The sequence below is a fragment of the Hyla sarda genome, chromosome 3 (assembly GCF_029499605.1).
Source record: "Hyla sarda isolate aHylSar1 chromosome 3, aHylSar1.hap1, whole genome shotgun sequence".
NCBI lineage: Eukaryota > Metazoa > Chordata > Amphibia > Anura > Hylidae > Hyla > Hyla sarda.
Window position 1 is genome coordinate 425,861,036 of NC_079191.1, and position 21,276 is coordinate 425,882,311.

At 40.5% G+C, this 21,276-nt stretch overlaps 1 protein-coding gene across 5 annotated transcripts in view; it reads left to right on the forward strand.

The window, feature by feature from the left end:
• MIA3 (MIA SH3 domain ER export factor 3) overlaps window positions 1-20,858 on the forward strand; it is a 117,196-nt gene extending 96,338 nt beyond the window's left edge. For 3 of the 5 annotated variants that reach the window (XM_056568392.1, XM_056568393.1, XM_056568396.1), the window contains 9 exons: window positions 659-694; window positions 845-912; window positions 2,871-2,968; window positions 5,633-5,761; window positions 10,212-10,277; window positions 13,205-13,275; window positions 13,387-13,458; window positions 18,719-18,863; window positions 19,448-20,858. In XM_056568392.1, the coding sequence (XP_056424367.1) occupies window positions 659-694; window positions 845-912; window positions 2,871-2,968; window positions 5,633-5,761; window positions 10,212-10,277; window positions 13,205-13,275; window positions 13,387-13,458; window positions 18,719-18,863; window positions 19,448-20,304 (1,542 nt within the window). In that variant the 3' untranslated portion in view covers window positions 20,305-20,858. The remainder of the gene's footprint in view (window positions 1-658; window positions 695-844; window positions 913-2,870; window positions 2,969-5,632; window positions 5,762-10,211; window positions 10,278-13,204; window positions 13,276-13,386; window positions 13,459-18,718; window positions 18,864-19,447) is intronic. The other 2 variants (XM_056568394.1, XM_056568395.1) reach the window with 2 other exon arrangements.
• The last annotated feature ends 418 nt before the right edge of the window (window positions 20,859-21,276 follow it).

The window sequence follows — 21,276 nt, forward strand, 5'->3', positions numbered from 1 at the left end:
TACAGGAGAGAGGATCCTGTACAAAAGAGATTACACTATACAGGAGAGAGGACCCTGTACATAAGAGATTACACTATACAGGAGAGAGAGGACCCTGTATATAAGAGATTACACTATACAGGAGAGAGAGGACCCTGTATATAAGAGATTACACTATACAGGAGAGAGGACCCTGTATATAAGAGATTACACTCTACAGGAGAGAGGATCCTGTACATAAGAGATTACACTATACAGGAGAGGGGACCCTGTACATAAGAGATTACACTATACAGGAGAGAGAGGACCCTGTATATAAGAGATTACACTATACAGGAGAGAGAGGACCCTGTATATAAGAGATTACACTATACAGGAGAGAGAGGACCCTGTACATAAGAGATTACACTATACAGGAGAGGACCATGTACATAAGAGATTACACTATACAGGAGAGGACCCTGTACATAAGAGATTACACTATACAGGAGAGAGGACCCTGTATATAAGAGATTACACTATACAGGAGAGAGAGGACCCTGTATATAAGAGATTACACTATACAGAATAATATAGGATGAGTAATCCATTGGGCCCTACCTTGATATTGCAGATTGAATCATTAGTTTCTTTTTGTTTTTTTACACATTTCCTGACTTTTTATTTTTTTAATTTGAAGATTGCAAGTAATGAAAAAAAGGCTCACGAAAACTGGGTGAGTATGAAGATCACTTATCTCCTAATGTAGTAGGTGTTACCCATTTCCCTAGCACGGCTGTTCTGATACAAAGCGTATGGCCCCTGTGCCATGGCCACTCATGCGGGGTGAGAACATCGTCTGATAATTTGTCTTTATTTTTACCAGCTCATCGCTCGGACAGCAGAAAGAACTTTGGCAGAAGAGAAACGAGAGTGTGCAAATTTACGGCAAAAGTGAGTTTGTTCTATACTTCTATATACACTTTTGTATATATATATATAGTCATGGCCGTAAATGTTGGCACCCCTGAAATCTTTGTAGAAAATGAAATACCACATTTTGCTATACACATGTTTATTCCCATTTGTGTGTATTGGAACTAAACAAAAACAAACAAAAAAGGGAGGGGAAAAAGCAAATTGGACATAATGTCACCAAACTCCATAAATGGTCTCGCCAAAATTATTGGCACCCTTTCAAACTTTTGGAAAAATAAGATAGTTTCAAGCATGTGATGCTTCTTTAATCTCACACCAGAAAAATCACACCTGAAAGCAGATACAAAGGAGAGAAGTTCACTTAGTCTTTGCATTGTGTGTCTGTGTGTGCCACACTAAGCACGGACAACAGAAAGAGGAGAAGAGAACTGTCTGAGGACTTGAGAACCAAAATTGTGGAAAAATATCAACAATCTCAAGGTTACAAGTCCATCTCCAGAGATCTAGATTTGCCTTTGTCCACAATGCGCAACATTATCAAGAAGTTTGCAACCCATGGCACTGTAGCTAATCTCCCTGGGTGTGGACGGAAGAGAAAAAAATTTTCCTCCCTTTTTTGGTTTGGTTTGTGGTGTCCCGGTACCGGATTGCATCCGTTACCTTGTGGTGAGGTCCCCAAAGTCAGAGTCCCTAGGTACCAGTGGGATCCTCATCTATAGTTCACCCCTAGTCACCCCTCTAATAATAAAAATTATTCAAATTCTAATTGTCTATATGTATATAAAGTGTACTTACCTTGTTGTTAGTGGCGCAGGACCTGCGGGTCACGTGATGCGTTCCAGAACTCTATGGTTTTTACTCAAGGACCTTTGGAGGTAGTCAGGTGATCACCCACCATGCTTTGTAACGGTGAGTGACAGCTGACATGGACCAATCCAAAACGGCCCTGCCCATATAAGGGAGCGGCGGCCATTAATCTCTCTCTTTCCTCGAGGACTGCTGATGAGAACGCATCTGCGCAGCTGTCATCGGCAACCACTAGGCCAAAGCTTTGCGGCAACGGCCATCATTCCAAAACTGAGTTACTTCAATTCCCTATTACTCCGCAAGATCACTGGACCCAAACAGACCCCTAAATCCAGCGGATCTCTGCAAAACCTAATTCTACTAATCTCAGGATAACTTATCGGCCCTAAGCAATTGTCAGTCACTGCCGCGCTGATAATAGACTCTGTTACTAAGACTGTTACCGTTACTGAATGTACCGCAATTCATCAGTAAAGTTCCTGCAAGTTCTAGTTCAGCGCTGCCGTGGACAATCATTTATTTCTGCGCGCACCTATCGTTTCTGGGAAGGGTGTCGATAGGCCTAGCAACTACCTCAGCGTATTAACCCTCACCCTGGCATCACGAGTGACAAGGGTTAAATTAACCCCTCATATTCCACTACACAGCAACACCCCAACTACACTACACCCCCCAAGGGCTACCACAAAGTGTTACTGCAATCCTTTTCTGTGAGAAATACTTAATTTTCTAGAAAAGATTCAGGGTTGCCAACATTTACGGCCATGACTGTACATTATATATATATATATATATATATATATATATTACTATTATTTATATATTTATTATTTTATGTATATAATTTATTTTTTTTATTTATTTTTTTAATAGATAAGGTCGTCCGGTGCAAGAATAGTTTACTGTAGATGAAGACTTTATCTTGGATGCTCTATGGCAGTGTTTCACAACCAGGGTGCCGCCAGCTGTTGCAAAACTACAACTCCCAGCATGCCCGGACAGCCAATGGCTGTCCGGGCATGCTGGGAGTTGTAGTTTTGCAACAGCTTAAGTAATCCTGTTTTGGAAATACTGCTCTATGGACATGTGAGGGTTACACAAGTAGGATATTTGTTACCTCTGTAGTGGACTTGGAATAATATTTCTGTCTCTATTCCCGCTCACAGATTAATTGAAGTAAACCAAAGGATCGCAGCCCTGCAGAGACCATCCATAGTAAAACCAACTCCAGGAAGACCTGACCACCAGCCCCCACCAAGGAGAGGTACGAATGCAAGTTGCTTTGTGCTCCCCTAGGTAGCCATTCTTTAATACAGTGTTTCCCAACCCGGGGCACCCTGTTTGGGAATTACTACTTTATTAACTTTAAAGCAGATCTGTCGGCTCACCTCACCTGTCTGGTTTTTGGCATCAGTCAAGGTCATGAGAGTCTGTCCTTTAAAAAAATCATATGGCATCAAATGCCTAGACATATCCATTGACTTCTATTGACGAAATTTATCGAAAACATTTACCCAAATTGGTTTGTTTACACTTATGCCCAATTTTGTTGTCAGATCGTAAATAATAATTGACATGATTTTTTTTCACCCCAATTCGAAAACTTATTTTAATCGTGTTTTTTTTATATTTTTTAGAACATTTCAACATTGTCAATGTAGATTGTATTAAAGGGGTATTCTGGCCTTAGACATCTTATCCCCTCAGATGGCTAAATGAAGGGGGCCCGCCGCTGGGATCCCCATGATCTCTGTGCAGCACCCGGCATTTTGTGCCTGGTGCTGCTCCCGAGACATGATGTCACGGTCACACCACACCCCCTCCATTCATGTCTATGGGAGGTGGCATTACGGCCGACCAATGCAAAAATCGTAATGTGAATGCAGCCTTAGAAAATGTTTGTATTCCCCACAGAATTACAATCATGGAGCATTGTTTCTGAAAACTTTGACCTCTGCTATTCCTCTGTAATTTCTCCTGCAAGTGTATGAATAAAATGGGTGATACCACTCCGCTTGTCAATAGGGGGGTCCTGCGCTGTCTGATATTGACCAGTTGGTGCTGAAAACGTGATGCTGTGCAAGGACACTCCCTGTTGATAAAGAGAATGACAGCATCTAGTTGTCTATTTATGTGTTTTCTGGAGGAATAACAGAGAGACAGCACCATGTAGTAGTCTAGACTTGTCAGGAGAGCAGACAGATCTTCTTTAAAGGGTTACTCCGCTCCCCAGCATCCGGAACATTGAGTTCAGAAAGCTGGGTGCGGGCTTCCATGTTCACGGCCGCCCTCTCGTGACATCACGCCCGTCCCATCAATGAAAGTCTATAGGAAGACTTGCATTGAGGGGGCGGCCGTGAACATGGAAGCCCGCACCCAGCATTCGGAGCTCAATGTTTCGGAGCTGGGGAGTGGAGTAACCCTTTTAAAGGGAATGTTAAAAAACTAGGAAATGTTAAGTTTTTGTTAAAAAAATTTTTTTAAATAAAATCTGATTTTTATGAGGATAAAGGACCAGGCCCATTTTTGTTTTTTGCAGTTTTGTTTTTTCTGTCCTCGCCTTCTAAAAATCATAACTCTCTCATATTTCCATCCACAGACCCATATGAGGTCTTGTTTTTTGCGTCACCAATTGTACTTTGTAATGACATCACTTATTTTACTATAAAATGTACGGCGCAACCAAACAAATATTATTTATGTGGGAAAATTGAAAAGAAAACCGCAGTTTAGCAAATTTTGGAAGGTTTTGTTTTCACGCTGTATACTTTCCGGTAAAAATTAGATGTTTTCTTTATTCTGTGGGTCAATATGATTAAAATGATACCCATGTTATATTCTTTTCTATAATTGTACCGCTTTAAAAAAAATCTCAAACCATTTTAACAAAATTTGTATGTTTGAAATTGCCCTATTTTGACCACCTATAACTTTCAAATGTTTCCGTATATGGGGCGATATGAGGGCTCATTTTTTGCCCCATGATCTGTAGTTTTTATCAGTACCACTTTTGCTTAGGTTTTACTTTTTATAAAAAAAATTTTTATTTTTTTTGAATAAAATGTGACAAAAAAGCAGTTTGGACTTTTTTTTAAATATTTTTTTACATTTACGCCGTTCACTGTACGGGATGATTAACAATATATTTTAATAGTTCAGACTTTTACACACGTGGCGATACCAAATATGTGTATTAATAATTTTTTTAACGCTTTTTTGGGGGTAAAATGGAAAAAAGGACGTTTTACTTTTTTATTGGGGGAGGGGATTTTTCATATCTTTTTACTTTTTTATTTAACATTCTTTTTCCTTTTTTTTAAATTTTTTTTTTACACTTTTTATGTCCCCACAGGGGACTATTTATAGCAATCATTTGATTGCTAATACTGTTCAGTGCTATGTATAGGACACAGCACTGATCAGTATTATCCTTGATCTTCTGCTCTGGTCTGCTCGATCTCAGACCAGAGCAGAGGACCCCGGGAGACGGCCGCAGCCAGGTGAGGGGACCTCCGGCCGCCATGCTGGATGATCGTATCGCCGCGGCAGAGAGATCCGATCATCCATTCAAAGTACCGCACTGCCGCAGATGCTGTGATCTGTATTGATCACGGCATCTGAGGGGTTAATGGCGGACATCCGCACGATCGCGGATGTCCGCCATTACCGACGGGTCACTGGCTGCTGATAGCAGCCGGGACCTGCCGCGCATGACGCGAGCACCACTCCGGTGCTCGCGATCATGGCGGCGCGTAAATGTACGTCATGGTGCGTTAAGTACCACGTCACCATGACGTACATTTACCTCCATTGTCGTTAAGGGGTTAAATCACCCAGTATAATTTGATATTCCCACTCATGTGTAAATGTTTCACTTGTCACAATAACCCTATGTTTTGGTATTTTTTTTTCCCCTTTTAAACTGCAGGTACCCTGAGCAGGGACGGCTCTTTTGGCCCTTCACCAGTAAGTGGGGGAGCACCGTCCCCTCCGAGAATGATGGACATGTCTGTCCGATCCGCCTCAGCCAATCTCAGCAGATCAGAGGACTTGAAAGGTTAGTCCCCCAACCCACCATACACACATTCTGTTATTTCTGTTCATCTTATGTTGTATAAACCTTGACTCAGATCCTGTACTGCAGTGGTGTCCAAACTATGGCCCTTTAGAGGTTGCAAAACTACAACTCCCAGCATGCCCGGACAGCCTTTGGCTGTCCGGGCATGCTGGGAGTTGTAGTTTTGCAACATCTGGAGGGCCATAGTTTGGACACCACTGCTGTATTGCAAACCATAGTTATGTTTTTTGTTATTGAAAACAGTCATACAAGGTTGTAACACCTTTAACAGCTTTGCTCCTGTAAGTGCAGTAAGCTTTATACAGGCCAGAGAAGAACTGGGAGATTTTTTATATAAAAAAAAAAATAAAAAATAAAAAAGAATCCAGCTCTGGAGCTAAAGATCAGGAATTCTATAAGGATTTAAAAAAAAAAGAAAAAAATTCCAGAATTATTTTTTTATTAAAGATTTTTTAATACATTACAAACAGAGCAATGGGTCATTTTATCACATTTGATGTATACACCCATCAGAGGGTGGTAGCTATACATAAGGAGGTATGGAAAACCACACTGCCGTGTATGCCCATATCTTAAAGGGGTATTCCAGGAAAAAAAAAATTTCTTTAGATCAACTGGCTCCAGAAAGTTAAACAGATTTGTAAATTACTCCTATTAAAAAAAATCTTAATCCTTCCATTAGTTATCAGCTGCTGAAGTTGAGTTGTTGTTTTTTGTCTGGCAACAGTGCTCTCTGCTGACATCTCTGCTTGTCTCGGGAACTGCACAGAGTAGAAGAGGTTTGCTATGGGGATTTGCTTCTAAACTGGGCGGTTCCCGAGACAGGTGTCATCAGAGAGCACTTAGACAGAAAAGAACAACTCAACTTCAGCAGCTGAAGTACCGAAAGGATTAAGATTTTTTAATTGAAGTAATTTACAAATCTGTTTATTTATATATTTACTTCCTGCGCCGGCTCCCGCGATATGAAGCGTCGGTCCCGGCGCTCATCAACAGCCGGGACCCGCAGCTAATACCACACATCGCCGATTGCGGCGATGTGCGGTATTAACCCTTTAGAAGTGGGGGTCAAAGCTGACTGCCGCTTCTAAAGTGAAAGTGAAACTATCCCGGCTAGTCAGTCGGGCTGTTCGGGACCGCCGCGGTGAAATCACGGCGTCCCGAACAGCTTACAGGACACCGGGAGGGCCCTTACCTGCCTCCTCGTTGTCCGATCGACGAATGACTGCTCCGTGCCTGAGATCCAGGCAGGAGCAGTCAAGCGCCGATAACACTGATCACAGGTGTGTTAATACACGCCAGTGATCAGCATGAGAGATCAGTGTGTGCAGTGTTATAGGTCCCTATGTGACCTATAACACTGCAAAAAAAAAGTGGTAATAAAGGTCATTTAACCCCTTCCTTAATAAAAGTTTGAATCACCCCCCTTTTCCCATAAAAAAAATAAAACCGTGTAAATAAAAAAAAATAAACATGTGGTATAGCCGCGTGCGTAAATGTCCGAACTATAAAAATATATCGTTAATTAAACCGCACGGTCAATGGCGTACACGCAAAAAAATTCCAAAGTCCAAAAAAGGGTATTTTGTTCACTTTTTATACCATTAAAAAATTAATAAAAAGTGATCAAAAAGTCCGATCAAAACAAAAATCATACCGATAAAAACTTCAGATCACGGTGCAAAAAAATGAGCCCTCATACCGCCCTGTACGTGGAAAAATAAAAAAAAGTCAGAAGATGACATTTTTAAACGTATACATTTTCCTGCATGTAGTTAGGATTCTTTCCAGAAGTGCGACAAAATCAAACCTAAATAAGTAGGGGATCATTTTAACCGTATGAACCTACAGAATAATAAGGTGTCATTTTTACCGAAATATGCACTGCGTAGAAACGGAAGCCCCCAAAAGTTACAAAATGGCGTTTTTTCTTCGATTTTGTCACACAATGATTTTCTTTTCCATTTTGCCGTGCATTTTTGGGTAAAATGACAAATGTCACTGCAAAGTAGAATTGGTGATGCAAAAAATAAGCCATAATATGGATTTTTAGGTGGAAAATTGAAAGGGTTATGATTTTTAAAAGGTGAGGAGGAAAAAACGAAAGTGCAAAAACTGAAAAACCCTGAGTCCTTAAGGGGTTAAGTAAACATCATATGAAAAGAAAACAACAGAAAAGAAACAACGCCACAGCAGGTTCTGACAATAGTCAGATAGTTGTGCATTATATAAGGATTAATATAATATAGGCAATTTATGTACACAGTGACCCCACCAGCAGAATAGTGAGTACAGCTCTGGAGTATAATACACGATATAACTCAGGATCAGTACAGGATAAGTAATGTAATGTATGTACACAGTGACCTCACCAGCAGAATAGTGAGTACAGTTCTGGAGTATAATACAGGATATAACTCAGGATCAGTACAGGATAAGTAATATAATGTATGTACACAGTGACCTCACCAGCAGAATAGTGAGTACAGCGCTGGAGTAGAATACAGGATATAACTCAGGATCCGTACAGGATAAGTAATGTAATGTATGTACACAGTGACCTCACCAGCAGAATAGTGAGTACAGTTCTGGAGTATAATACAGGATATAACTCAGGATCAGTACAGGATAAGTAATGTAATGTATGTACACAGTGACCTCACCAGCAGAATAGTGAGTACAGCTCTGGAGTATAATACAGGATATAACTCAGGATCAGTACAGGATAAGTAATGTATGTACACAGTGACCTCACCAGCAGAATAGTGAGTACAGCTCTGGAGTATAATACAGGATATAACTCAGGATCAGTACAGGATAAGTAATGTAATGTATGCACACAGTGACCTCACCAGCAAAATAGTGAGTATAGCTCTGGGGTATAAAACAGGATATAACTCAGGATCAGTACAGGATAAGTAATGTAATGTATGTACACAATGACTCCACTAGCAGAATAGTAAGTATAATACAGGATATAGCTCAGGATCAGTACAGGATAAGTAATGTAATGTATGTACACAATGACTCCACTAGCAGAATAGTGAGTACAGCTCTGGGGTATAATACAGGATATAACTCAGGATCAGTACAGGATAAGTAATATAATGTATGTACACAATGACTCCACTAGCAGAATAGTGAGTACAGCTCTGGGGTATAATACAGGATATAACTCAGGATCAGTACAGGATAAGTAATGTAATGTATGTACACAGTGACCTCACCAGCAGAATAGTGAGTACAGCTCTGGAGTATAATACAGGATATAACTCAGGATCAGTACAGGATAAGTAATGTAATGTATGTACACAGTGACCTCACCAGCAGAATAATGAAAACAGCTCTGGAGTATAATACAGGATATAGCTCAGGATCAGTACAGGATAAGTAATGTAATGTATGTACACAGTGACCCCACCAGCAGAATAGTGAGTACAGCTCTGGGGTATAATACAGGATATAACTCAGGATCAGTACAGGATAAGTAATGTAATGTATATACACAGTGACCTCACCAGCAGAATAGTGAGTATAGCTCTGGGGTATAAAACAGGATATAACTCAGGATCAGTACAGGATAAGTAATGTAATGTATGTACACAGTGACCTCACCAGCAGAATAGTGAGTACAGCTCTGGGGTATAATACAGGATATAACTCAGGATCAGTACAGGATAAGTAATGTAATGTATGTACACAGTGACCTCACCAGCAGAATAGTGAGTACAGCTCTGGAGTATAATACAGGATATAACTCAGGATCAGTACAGGATAAGTAATGTAATGTATGTACACAGTGACCTCACCAGCAGAATAGTAAGTATAATACAGGATATAACTCAGGATCAGTACAGGATAAGTAATGTAATGTATGTACACAGTGACCTCACCAGCAGAATAATGAAAACAGCTCTGGAGTATAATACAGGATATAGCTCAGGATCAGTACAGGATAAGTCCTCACAGATATGTATATTATGTATCTGCTTCCCAAATATAGTTGTCATTTGCACCCCGGGTAGTACAGCTCTGTTGTTTTCCTGATGGTTAGGTGTAAATCTATGGCTGTGCAAGGAACGTGAAGATCTGTGTTAGAAAAACTGAGCTCTGAACACTATTAAGATATTTGGGAAGATTTATGAAAAACCTTTGCAGAGGAAAAGTTGATGAATTGCCCATAGCAACCAATCAGATCACTTCTTTATAGAGTACCTGTCAGCAAACTAAACTTATCATATATTGTTCCTTATGTAATTTATAAGACACTTTGCTTTTTACTTGCTGTTTAAAATTCTCAACCTTTTATATGTTTTTAATGTGATTGAAAAAAACGGCCACCAAGTGGCTCTGTCCTGTTCCCTGCCGCAAGTCAGTTAGTTTGGTCTCCTCCCAGCCTGTAATGTCATCTCATTTCTGCTCTCTAAAGGTGGAGGCGATACTTCTGGACCCAGACGCCCCCATGCTGAGGTATCTGGAAGAACTTCTGCACCTGGTAAGTGCACAGTGTAACCTGTCATTACTATAATACTGCTCCTATATACAAGAATATAACTACTAGAATACTGCTCCTATATACAAGAATATAACTACTATAATACTGCTCCTATATACAAGAATATAACTACTATAATACTGCTCCTATATACAAGAATATAACTACTAGAATACTGCTCCTATATACAAGAATATAACTACTATAATACTGCTCCTATATACAAGAATATAACTACTATAATACTGCTCCTATATACAAGAATATAACTACTAGAATACTGCTCCTATATACAAGAATATAACTACTATAATACTGCTCCTATATACAAGAATATAACTACTATAATACTGCTCCTATATACAAGAATATAACTACTATAATACTGTCTCCTATATACAAGAATATAACTACTATAATACTGCCCCATATACAAGAATATCTACTATAATACTGCTCCTATATACAAGAATATAACTACTATAATACTGCCCCTATATACAAGAATATCTACTATAATACTGCTCCTATATATACAAGAATATAACTACTATAATTGTAGTGAAGAGAGGAGCACCAGGCACTGTCTACTCGGCTATAAGTCAGATATTCCTGTCCGGACTATCCGGGGTGTGTAACCTGCTGCACTAGGTGCTGTGGGGAGCGTCTACGTCTGTTATAGAGCAAAGTCTTTCATACAATGGCAATGTAGAAATGAAGATAGGACGACTCACCCAGGTAGCAAAATTTTCTTCTTTATTCAGAGCTTGCAGCTTAAAATAACAGCAGGTTCAGGGGGGTCTGTCAGCAGGAACGCAGGGCTGTGGAGTGCAACGACCGTATCGCTTCGGACTGAAGACCCCCCTGAACCTGCTGTTATTTTAAGCTGCAAGCTCTGAATAAAGAAGAAAATTTTGCTACCTGGGTGAGTCGTCCGTCTATCTTCATTTCTACATTGCCATTGTATAACTACTATAATACTGCTCCTATATACAAGAATATAACTACTATAATACTGCTCCTATATATACAAGAATATAACTACTATAATACTGCTCCTATGTACAAGAATATAACTACTATAACTACTATAATACTGCTCCTATATACAAGAATATAACTACTATAATACTGCTCCTATATACAAGAATATAACTACTATAATACTGCTCCTATATACAAGAATATAACTACTATAATACTGCTCCTATATACAAGAATATAACTACTATAATACTGCTCCTATATACAAGAATATAACTACTATATTACTGCCCCTATATACAAGAATATAACTACTATAATACTGCTCCTATATATACAAGAATATAACTACTATAATACTGCTCCTATGTACAAGAATATAACTACTATAACTACTATAATACTGCTCCTATATATACAAGAATATAACTACTATAATACTGCTCCTATATACAAGAATATAACTACTATAATACTGCTCCTATATACAAGAATATAACTACTATAATACTGCTCCTATATACAAGAATATAACTACTATAATACTGCTCCTATATACAAGAATATAACTACTATATTACTGCCCCTATATACAAGAATATAACTACTATAATACTGCTCCTATATACAAGAATATAACTACTATAATATTGCTCCTATATACAAGAATATAACTACTATAATACTGCCTCCTATATACAAGAATATAACTACTAGAATACTGCTCCTATATATACAAGAATATAACTACTATAATACTGCTCCTATATATACAAGAATATAACTACTATAATACTGCTCCTATATATACAAGAATATAACTACTATAATACTGCTCCTATATACAAGAATATAACTACTATAATACTGCTCCTATATACAAGAATATATCTACTATAATACTGCACCTATATACAAGAATATAACTACTATAATACTGCCCCTATATACAAGAATATAACTACTATAATACTGCCTCCTATATACAAGAATATAACTACTATAATACTGCCTCCTATATACAAGAATATAACTACTATAATACTGCCCCTATATACAAGAATATAACTACTATAATACTGCTCCTATATACAAGAATATAACTACTATAATACTGCCTCCTATATACAAGAATATAACTACTATAATACTGCCCCCTATATACAAGAATATAACTACTATAATACTGCATCCTATATACAAGAATATAACTACTATAATACTGCTCCTATATACAAGAATATAACTACTATAATACTGCTCCTATATACAAGAATAGAACTACTATAATACTGCTCCTATATACAAGAATATAACTACTATAATACTGCTTCCTATATACAAGAATATAACTACTATAATACTGCTCCTATATACAAGAATATAACTACTATAATACTGCTCCTATGTACAAGAATATAACTACTATAATACTGCCTCCTATATACAAGAATATAACTACTATAATACTACTCCTATATACAAGAATATAACTACTATAATACTGCTCCTATGTACAAGAATATAACTACTATAATACTGCCTCCTATATACAAGAATATAACTACTATAATACTGCCTCCTATATACAAGAATATAACTACTATAATACTGCTCCTATATACAAGAATATAACTACTATAATACTGTCCCTATATACAAGAATATAACTACTATAATACTGCCTCCTATATACAAGAATATAACTACTATAATACTGCTCCTATATACAAGAATATAACTACTATAATACTGTTCCTATATACAAGAATATAACTACTATAATACTGCTCCTATATACAAGAATATAACTACTATAATACTGTTCCTATATACAAGAATATAACTACTATAATACTGCTCCTATATACAAGAATATAACTACTATAATACTGCTCCTATATATACAAGAATATAACCTATTGTATGCCTCTCCTCTCCAGTGGACCTCGGTCATTCCAATGCAGTGTTAAATAGTGGCCCGAGAACATCATCGCCCGCTGTGGATGGATTGGTGAGTTCCGGGGGTGGTTCCCGCGCTCTGCATGTCTTTGTCACTTTTTATTTTGTTCCTCTTTTTATTTTTTCTTGTCTCTAAATTAATTTCTTCTTGTAAAACAAAAAGCCTGCCCCGTCTAATGAGCGTGAGGCGCCCAGTTTACCCGCTAGTTCTACCCAGGCCGAGGAACCTGCTCCAGTGAGTATTTAGCAGCCATGCATGGGGTTGGTGTTCACCTGCTGCTTCTGGTGGTGACGACAGGCTTCTAACATTGCATGAGTTACTTCCATCTGCAGGGAGTACAAAGGGCGTCTGTCACCATGTATGGGGACTTCATAAGGACTTTTGGTAATTTATGTGTTCTTTCTGCAACTTTAACATTTTAACTATTTTAAAGGGGTATTCCAGGAAAACACTTTTTTTTTTATACCAACTGGCTCCGGAAAGTTAAACAGATTTGTAAATTACTTCTATTAAAAAAAAACTTAATCCTTCCAGTACTTATCAGAGGCTGAAGTAGAGTTATTTTCTGTCTGACCACAGTGCTCTCTGCTGACATCTCTGTCTGTCTCAGGAACTGTCTAAAGCAGGGGCAAATCCCCATAGGAAACCACTTCTGCTCTGGACAGTTCTCAAGACAAGCAGAGACGTCAACAGAGAGCACTGTTGTCAGACAGAAAAGAACAACTCAACTTCAGCAGCTGACAACTACTGGAAGGATTAAGATTTTTTTAATGGAGGTAATTTACAAATCTGTTTAACTTTCCGGATCCAGTTGATATAGATATATATATATATATATATATATATATATATATATATATATATATATATATATATATATATAAAAAAAAGTTTTTTTCATGGAATACTCCTTTTAATATTTAATTAGAGCAGAGGTCTGTTGCCCTCCAGATGTTGCTAAACTTCAACTCCCAGCATGCCCGGACAGCCGTTGGCTGTCCGGGCATGCTGGGAGTTGAAGTTTTTCAAAAGGGTAGCCTTGATTTACCTTTCATGATCAGTGTGGATCCTCTGGAGGATGCACACAGGTGTTTGGCTGTCCAGGCATGCGGAGAGTTGAAGTGTTGCAACATCTGGAGGGCCACAGTTTGAGACCACTGAATTAGTTTTGCTCCTAGGGCCCGTACACGCTGAGCATCATAGGTGTACTCAAATTGTGATGTTTTATAGCTTTTTGACAGTTGTCAGGACTAAGAAAATGCCTTTGAGTCCCTTTTGTCCTGCCCACTCATAGAGAGCTTGTGAGTCCTGCTCCCCCCCATCCCCCATCACCACGTATAGAAAGAGCCTGTGAGTCCTGCTCCAAAGAGCCTGTGAGTCCTGCTCCCCCCCATCCATCCCCCAACACTGTGTATAGAAAGAGCCTGTGAGTCCTGCTCCCCCCATCCATCCCCCCAACACCATTTATAGAAAGAGCCTGTGAGTCCTGCTCCCCCCCATCCATCCCCCCAACACCATTTATAGAAAGAGCCTGTGAGTCCTGCTCCCCCCATCCATCCCCCCAACACCATTTATAGAAAGAGCCTGTGAGTCCTGCTCCCCCCCATCCATCCCCCCAACACCATTTATAGAAAGAGCCTGTGAGTCCTGCTCCCCCCCATCCATCCCCCCAACACCATTTATAGAAAGAGCCTGTGAGTCCTGCTCCCCCCCATCCATCCCCCCAACACCATTTATAGAAAGAGCCTGTGAGTCCTGCTCCCCCCATCCATCCCCCCAACACCATTTATAGAAAGAGCCTGTGAGTCCTGCTCCCCCCATCCCCCAACACCATGTATAGAAAGAACCTGTGAGTACTGCTCCCCCATCCCCCAACACCACGTATAGAAAGAGCCTGTGAGTACTGCTCCCCCCCCCAATACCCCAACACCACGTATAGAAAGAGCATGTGAGTCCTGCTCCCCCCCATCCCCCAACACCGTGTATAGAAAGAGCCTGTGAGTCCTGCTGCCCCCCCCCCCTAACACCGCGTATAGAAAGAGCCTGAGTGTCCTGGTTCTCGCCGCCTACTTACAGAGAGAACCTGTGAGTCTCCTACCCACTCAGATAAAGCCTGTGAGTCCCTCCTCTCCCACTCACTCATGGAAAAAGTCTGAGTCTGAGAGCCCTCCCCCACCGACTCATATAGAAAGTCCCTGAATCCTGCCCACCCCCTCCTCCTGTACACTCATTGGTGTTTTATTAATCTGCCTGGCTATCCTGCTCATCTGCCCCATCACTGCACTGCGCTGTTTTTGGGTAATAGAACTAACCCGCCTCCGATATGCTGCCCTGATATCCACTTTACGCTTGTATTCAATGTCTTCTGTCTCAGTCCTTTATCCTTTCCATCTTCCTCTGTGTCTGTCTCTTCTGGTACCATATGGTAATGTATGAAGTGTAAGGTTCTCGGTAAAGTGCTGCTCGGAGGAGGAGCTTAATTCTTACATATAATTCAAACACATTCCTGTAATCCCTCATTATTGAAAACATTTAATCCGTTATATATTGTTGTTACATTCAAATGAGAATTCAGTATCTGCCATTGTTTTATTAGGGTATAAACTCTGGATATTAGACTTGTACTGAGGTGGGGTTATTTGGCCACACCCCTGAGGATCTTCTGTCACTATTATATCAAGTATTCTAAACTTAACCCCTGAAGGACGCAGTTTTTTTTTTATTTTTGCATTTTCATTTTTTCCTCATCACCTTCTAAAAATCATAATGCTTTAAATTTTGCACATAAAATTCCATATGATGGCTTATTTTTTGCGCCACCAATTCTACTTTGCAGTGACATTAGTCATTTTACCGAAAAATCCATGGCGAAACGGAAATAAAATTCATTGTGCGACAAAATTGAAGAAAAAATGCTATTTTGTAACTTTGGGGGCTTCCGTTTCTACGCAGTAAATTTTTCTGTAAAAATGACACCTTATCTTTATTCTGTAGGTCCATACGGTTAAAATGATCCCCTACTTATATAGGTTTCATATAACTACATGCAGGAAAATGTATACGTAAAAAATTCTCATCTTCTAACGCCTATAACCTTTTTTTTTTCTGCATACGGGCCGGTATGAGGGCTCATTTTTTGCGCCGTGTTCTGAAGTTTTTATTGGTATCATTTTTGTATTGATCAGACTTTTTGATGGCTTTTTATAAATTTTTTCATGATATAAAAAGTGACCAAAAATACGCTATTGTGGGCCTTGGAATTTTTTTGCGCGTACGCCATTAACCGTGCGGTTTAATTAACGATATATTTTTATAGTTTGGACATTTACGCACGCGGCGATACCACACATGTTTATTTTTATTTACACCGTTTTTTTTTTTTTTACGGAAAAGGGGGATGATTCAAACTTTTATTAGGGAAGGGGTTAAATGATCTTAAACTTTTTTTTTTTCACTTTTTGTTTGCAGTGCTATAGCTCCCGTTGGGGGCTATAACACTGCACACACTGATCTTTTACACTGATCCCTGCAAAGCCATAGCTTTGCATGGATCAGCATTATAGGGGCTCGATTGCTCAATCCTGTAGCTCAGGCTTGAAGCAATCAAACGCCAATCGGACACGACGGAGCAAGGAAATGGGGCCTCCGCTTGCGTCCTAGCTGATCTGGACATCGCGATTTTATCAAAATAATCCCGATCAGCCCAACTGAGCTGCAGGGAAGCTTTTACTTTCATTTTAGACATGGCAATCCACTTTGATCGCCGCGTCTAAAGGGTTAATAGCGCGCGGCACAATGATCGGTGCCGCACGCTATTATCCCAGGGTCCCGGCTATCATTAGCCGGGACCGACCCGGTATGAGGCGGAGTCACGGCGTGACCTGTTTTGAATACTGCGACTGGGCGTAGGGCGTACAGGTACGCCCTACGTGCTTAAGGAGTTAAAATGTTTGAAGGGATTGTCCAGAGGACCCCTTCTCTAAATTAGGAATTTCTAGACATCAGATGATCACCACTGGTCCAGCTGGGTGGGGTTATTTGGTCACGCCCCTGAGGATCTTCTGTCACTATTATATCAAGTATTCTGAACTTAAAATGGTTGTAGGGATTGTCCAGACGACCCCTTCTCTAAATTGGGAATTTCTAGACATCAGATGATCACCACTGGTCCAGCTGGGTGGGGAAGGGGCTAGCAAAAAAAAAAATAGGATGGTGGGAGCTACCCTTTAAAGTGGAAGGTTCAGACCCTTCTTTAGGACCTGATTGTCTACATAATCAGGTGCTGCCCTAATGGGACAACCCCTTTAGAAAACATAAAGATCCCAGTGGATGGTCCCCAATCAGGAGAAGTTTAAAGGGGTACTCCGGTAGAATAATTTTTTTATTTTATTTTTTTTTTTTTTTTTCAAATCAACTTTCCAGAAAGTTTATACAGATTTGTAAATTACTTCTGTATAAAAATCTTAATCCTTCCAGTACTTATCAGCTGCTGTATACTACAGAGGAAGTTGTGTAGTTCTTTCCAGTCCGACCACAGTGCTCTCTGGTGTCCGGAACTGTCCAGAATAGGAGAAAAACCTGATAGCAAACCTCTCCTGCTCTGGACACTTCTTGACACGGACTGAGGTGTCAACAGAGAGCAGTGTGGTCAGACTGGAAAGAACTACACAACTTCCTCTGTATTATAAACCACCTTTTTCTATTCAGAGCACATGCAAGCTCAACCAAGCTGATCGTTCATGTGCATTGCAGGGATGGAGAGAGATCACTGTAAGGCACGCAAGCTTGTTTGGCCGACAGCTGCACATGTGTAGGGCCATCTTAAAGGGATACTCCAGTGGAAAAAATATTTTTCTAATCAACTGGTGCCAGAAAGTTAATCAGATTTGTAAATTATTTCTATTTCAAAATCTTAATCCTTCCGGTACTTATCAGCTGCTGTATGCCCCAGAGAAATTTGTGTAGTTCTTTCCAGTCTGACCACAGTACTCTCTGCTGACACCTCTGTCCATGTCCGGAACTGTCCAGAGCAGGAGAGGTTTTCTATGGGGATTTGCTCCTACTCTGGACAGTTCCTGACAAAGACAGAGGTGTCAGCAGAGAGCACTCTGGTCAGACTGAAAAGCACTCCAGAAAGAAATAAAACTTCCTGTGTAGCATACAAAGTACTGGGAGGATTAAGATTTTTATATAGAAGTCATTTACAAATCTGTTTAACATTGTGGCGCCAGTTGATTTGAAAACATTTTTTTCTACTGGGGTTCCCCTTTAAACTATGGAGGACGTCTGGCATCTGTACAATGATTGACGTGAACCAGATATAACAATACAAATACACGTAATTTACTATACTAGTGATTTGTCATACTAATAATAAACCCCATTGTATTTGTTGTGTGTTTGAATTATATCAGCGGATAAGGTGGCGGTCCTCCCCCTGACATTACCGGTCACCCGTGCCTCATATTGCTGACGTACATCCTCTTGTCTGCAGGTCATGCCCGTAGCCAAAGGCCCGCCATCTTTTCCTGGCACTCCAGTAATTAATTCTTCTGCTGCTGCTCCCATCATGCATCCTGCTCGAATGATTGGTTCTACACCACCCCCCCGAGGAGCTTTCGGTCCACGACCGCCGCAGAGTAAGACCGCTTTTTTGTGTTGTCTGATTATATCTCTATATGTTCCTGTGCTTCACCTGGGGGGGTCACTATAAAGGGGTCATCCAGCCCTATAAGATTGATTGCCTATTCTCAGGATCGGCAGGGATCAGACCCCAATCATCCCACCAATCAGCAGTTTGAAGGTGTAATGCCATTTATGCTGGAGTACCTTTTAGTATTTCCCAACCAGGGCTCCTCCAGCTTTTGCAAAACTACAACTCCCAGCATGCCCGGACAGCCGTTGGCTGTCCGGGCATGCTAGGAGTTGTAGTTTTACGACAGATTTAGCCCCACAACTTTTCAGAGCTCTCAGAAAGCTGGGTGTTAGAATAATTTTTTACATCTGTCCCACAGCTGTATGTAAATGACAGCTTGCTGTTACTAGATAAAGCTTCATAATACATCAAGTGTTCATACCCTAAGAGGACTAAGTCAGGATGGGGTTTTAGCCTCCGAATTTAGGCAATAATATTTTCCCTTCACTGTCAGCAAACAGATGGTGAAAATGATTTCTTCAAATTTAGTTTTTTTTGGTAATCATTTTTTTCTCCCCCCCCCCTCAGTGCATGGTCCTCCACTGGGTGTTAGAGACTTTCCACCAAGACCTATGATGCCACCTGGTGCAATGCCTCCACCAGATCCAAGGGGTCTCATCCGAGGGCCCTTCCCGCCAGGGCCTATCCCTATGCATGGTCCTAGAGATTATCCAGGATCAAGGGACTTCCCCCCTGGACTTCCACCACCAGGACCAAGAGATTTCCCACCAGGAGCTCGGGACTTCCCACCAGGAGCTCGGGACTTCCCACCCGGTCCACCTCCAGGAGCTCGGGACTTCCCACCCGGTCCACCTCCAGGAGCTCGGGACTTCCCACCCGGTCCACCTCCAGGAGCTCGGGACTTCCCACCCGGTCCACCGCCTCCAGGAGCTCGGGACTTCCCACCCGGTCCACCTCCAGGAGCTCGGGACTTCCCACCCGGTCCACCGCCGCCAGGAGCCTGGGATTTCCCACCTGGTCTTCCACCTCCCGGAGCTCGTGACTTCCCACCAGGACTAATTCCTCCTGGTATAAGAGATTTTCCACCTGGAGCCAGAGATATCCCACCAGGGCTCCCGCCTCCAGGAGCTCGGGACTTCCCACCAGGATCCAGAGAATTTATACCAGGAGTCCCCCCACCCGGAGCCAGAGATTTCTTACCAGGGCCACCACCTGGTTCTAGAGAATTCCTGACAGGACCTCCACGAGGAGGCAGAGACTTCCCACCTCACGGTCCTCTTCCAGCAGGAGTCAGAGACTTACCCCCAGGATCTCACCCCGGAGTCCCTGCTGGGCCTTCATTATCCGAGCAGCGAGCGCCTCCACCAGGACATAGTCAACCAATTCAGACAGATCACGAACTTTCCAAAGGTCAAAAATCCTAAAAATTAAAGTGTAGACTGATAGGACACAATCTTTGGCGCAGTTCATAATGGTTCAAACGTTACCGGTTTACATAAACGTCTGATTTATAATTTCATGTGTCTTATATTTGCAATAAATATTTTATTCTCGTCAATCTACTTAGGATTTTTTAATGTTCAAATAATTATGCATCAAAAATTATATATTTTTTTTTAACCGCCTGAGAAACCGGATAATTTTTTTTTCATCAATATTTTGGAACGTGCAATACCAGAATCCATGTTTGTTTTTTGTTTTTTTTTGTTTTTTTTTTATTTAACGTATCATATGTAACCATTGTATGTGGAAAATAATGAATGTCTAAAAATTTTTGAAAACATTTCCTGTGGAAATACATTTTATAAGAATATCATTATTCTGATGGCTTTTCCACACCCGCTAGCTTAATTATATTATTATTATTATTATACACCACTGGTTTACATAGGATAAAGAATTGTTTTTAACATCTGGTGCTGCATACCAGAAACCCATAACTCTGTAAGACGGAAGCTAATAAAGAAATTAAAATAGACTTTGTGTATTTCTACTTGAATTCATAAATATTTGTATAAAATTAAATCTGCTAAAAAAACAAAAAGCCTTCTCTAGTCCCATAGGAAGTGATTCACAGCTTTTCCTGTATAATTGTGTATATAAGCAGACCTGAGAGTGGACAGAGGATGTAGGACTCACAGGCTTTCCCTATGAGTGGGCAGAGGATGTAGGACTCACAGGCTTTCTCTGAGTGGGCAGAGGATGTAGGACTCACAGGCTTTCTCTATGAGTGGGCGGGGGATGTAGGACTCACAGGCTTTCTCTAGGAGTGGGCTGGGGATGTAGGACTCACAGGCTTTCTCTATGAGTGGGCGGGGGATGTAGGACTCACAGGCTTTCTCTATGAGTGGGCAGAGGATGTAGGACTCACAGGTTTTCTCTCCGAGTGGGCAGAG